At 42.3% G+C, this 1,540-nt stretch overlaps 1 protein-coding gene across 1 annotated transcript in view; it reads right to left on the bottom strand.

Annotated features, from left to right (window-relative positions):
- ireb2 (iron-responsive element binding protein 2) overlaps positions 1-1,540 on the bottom strand; it is a 29,977-nt gene that overhangs the window by 8,423 nt on the left and 20,014 nt on the right. Inside the window, exons 7-10 of the mRNA XM_032523902.1 lie at positions 994-1,177; positions 765-904; positions 333-504; positions 136-236 (exon numbers count right to left, since the gene is read on the bottom strand). Coding sequence (XP_032379793.1) covers positions 136-236; positions 333-504; positions 765-904; positions 994-1,177 — 597 coding nt within the window. The remainder of the gene's footprint in view (positions 1-135; positions 237-332; positions 505-764; positions 905-993; positions 1,178-1,540) is intronic.

Here is a 1,540-nt window from a genome sequence, read left to right as displayed (position 1 = left end):
CACACACACACACACACACACACACACACACACACACACACACACAGTATATATTTCTATTTATCTATCTCTTGTCAGTCACACTCACCCATCTGTTTATAATTAGAGAATTCACAGCAAGGATTGACACATTACCTCAGAGTACTGGGGGTCTTCTGAGGGGTCTTCATAGATTCTGAAAAGCTTTACAGCCTTCATGTAAGACTCCAGCAATTCAAGTTTTTCCTCTGTAAAATCTGGGAGAAAAATGACAACATGTTAGCTGACAAACCAAAAAATGCAGAATCTCGTATTGTAACTCTTTATAAGCAGTAACGTTTGTTCTGGCTCACTTGTCTTTTTAAAGTGCTTGAGTGTGACTTGGTCGACAGGAAAGAAGCTGACAGTAGCATTGTACTCTGGGCACATGTTGGCGATGGTGGTTCGGTCAGGAGCTGATAGCTGGGAGACTCCAGGTCCATAAAACTCTACAAACCTTCCAGCGATTCCAGCTTGCCGCAAGTGCTGGAAAAGCCACAAAACCAATTAGTAAGACACACAGAGGCAAAGTGTTTTTCCTGCAAATGCTGCCATCTATAACTTTGTGCAACAGTGAAAGCGCAAAATGTAGATTATTGTACCACATTAATGGATGATACAGTTTCAGGATTCTTTGTGATGATTCTAAACTTTACAACTGTGAAAGTCCTCCACTACTTGTGTGGTTTCCATCTTGTGTGAAGAAAATCCTTTTCTCCGCATGACAGATAGCTGAGCAGTGTTACCTTTGTGATGCCGAGGACAATGTCAATGGATGTGGTTAGGGGGTTGATGGAGCCCACCAGTTTACAGCCCACCACCTCAGGAAGGGTCAGCGACACTGGCTGGCCCAGCATCACGGCTTCTGACTCAATTCCCCCAACACCTGTAGGAGGAAAGCATGAACAAGATTTCCAACAAACATGTTTGAAATTATTTTATGTCAATGTCTGGTGAAAACTTATAATGGTTTACCCCAGCCCAGGATGCCCAGGCCATTGATCATGGTGGTGTGTGAGTCGGTTCCCACCACACTGTCGGGGTAGATGAAACCGTCGGTGACCTGGACCACTCTGGACAGATACTCCAGATTCATCTGGTGGACTGCACCAATGTCCGGAGGAACCATGTTCACATTCTTAAATGCTTTTGAACACCACTGTTTGGTTGACAGACAGGACAAGAACAATAGTTAGAAAAACATTTAACTTTGTGTCTCACTCAAGGTATAAACACTGTTCCGTTCTCAAAAGTAATAGCAGATAGCAAGTTCTTTTACTTTTCATTGAAAGCTACAAGACATTTCCATGAGCCAAAATGTAGATTTTTTTCTGTAAACTTGTTAAATTGTTTTTGTTAAAGAATAAATTCTTTGGGAAATACACTAATTCTCTGGATTAGAAGATTGATACTACTCTCATGTCTGGAGGTATGACCAGCAGCCAGCTAACTTTGCTTAGAACTAATTCATGGTTAGGACCAGTTGCCAGGCAACCAGCGGAGACCCCAGGAAGTTACAAAA

Source organism: Etheostoma spectabile, chromosome 8, assembly GCF_008692095.1.
Source record: "Etheostoma spectabile isolate EspeVRDwgs_2016 chromosome 8, UIUC_Espe_1.0, whole genome shotgun sequence".
NCBI classification, from domain to species: domain Eukaryota; kingdom Metazoa; phylum Chordata; class Actinopteri; order Perciformes; family Percidae; genus Etheostoma; species Etheostoma spectabile.
The sequence above is the reverse complement of the archived record's forward strand: the minus strand, read 5'-3'. Positions and strand labels throughout refer to the sequence as shown.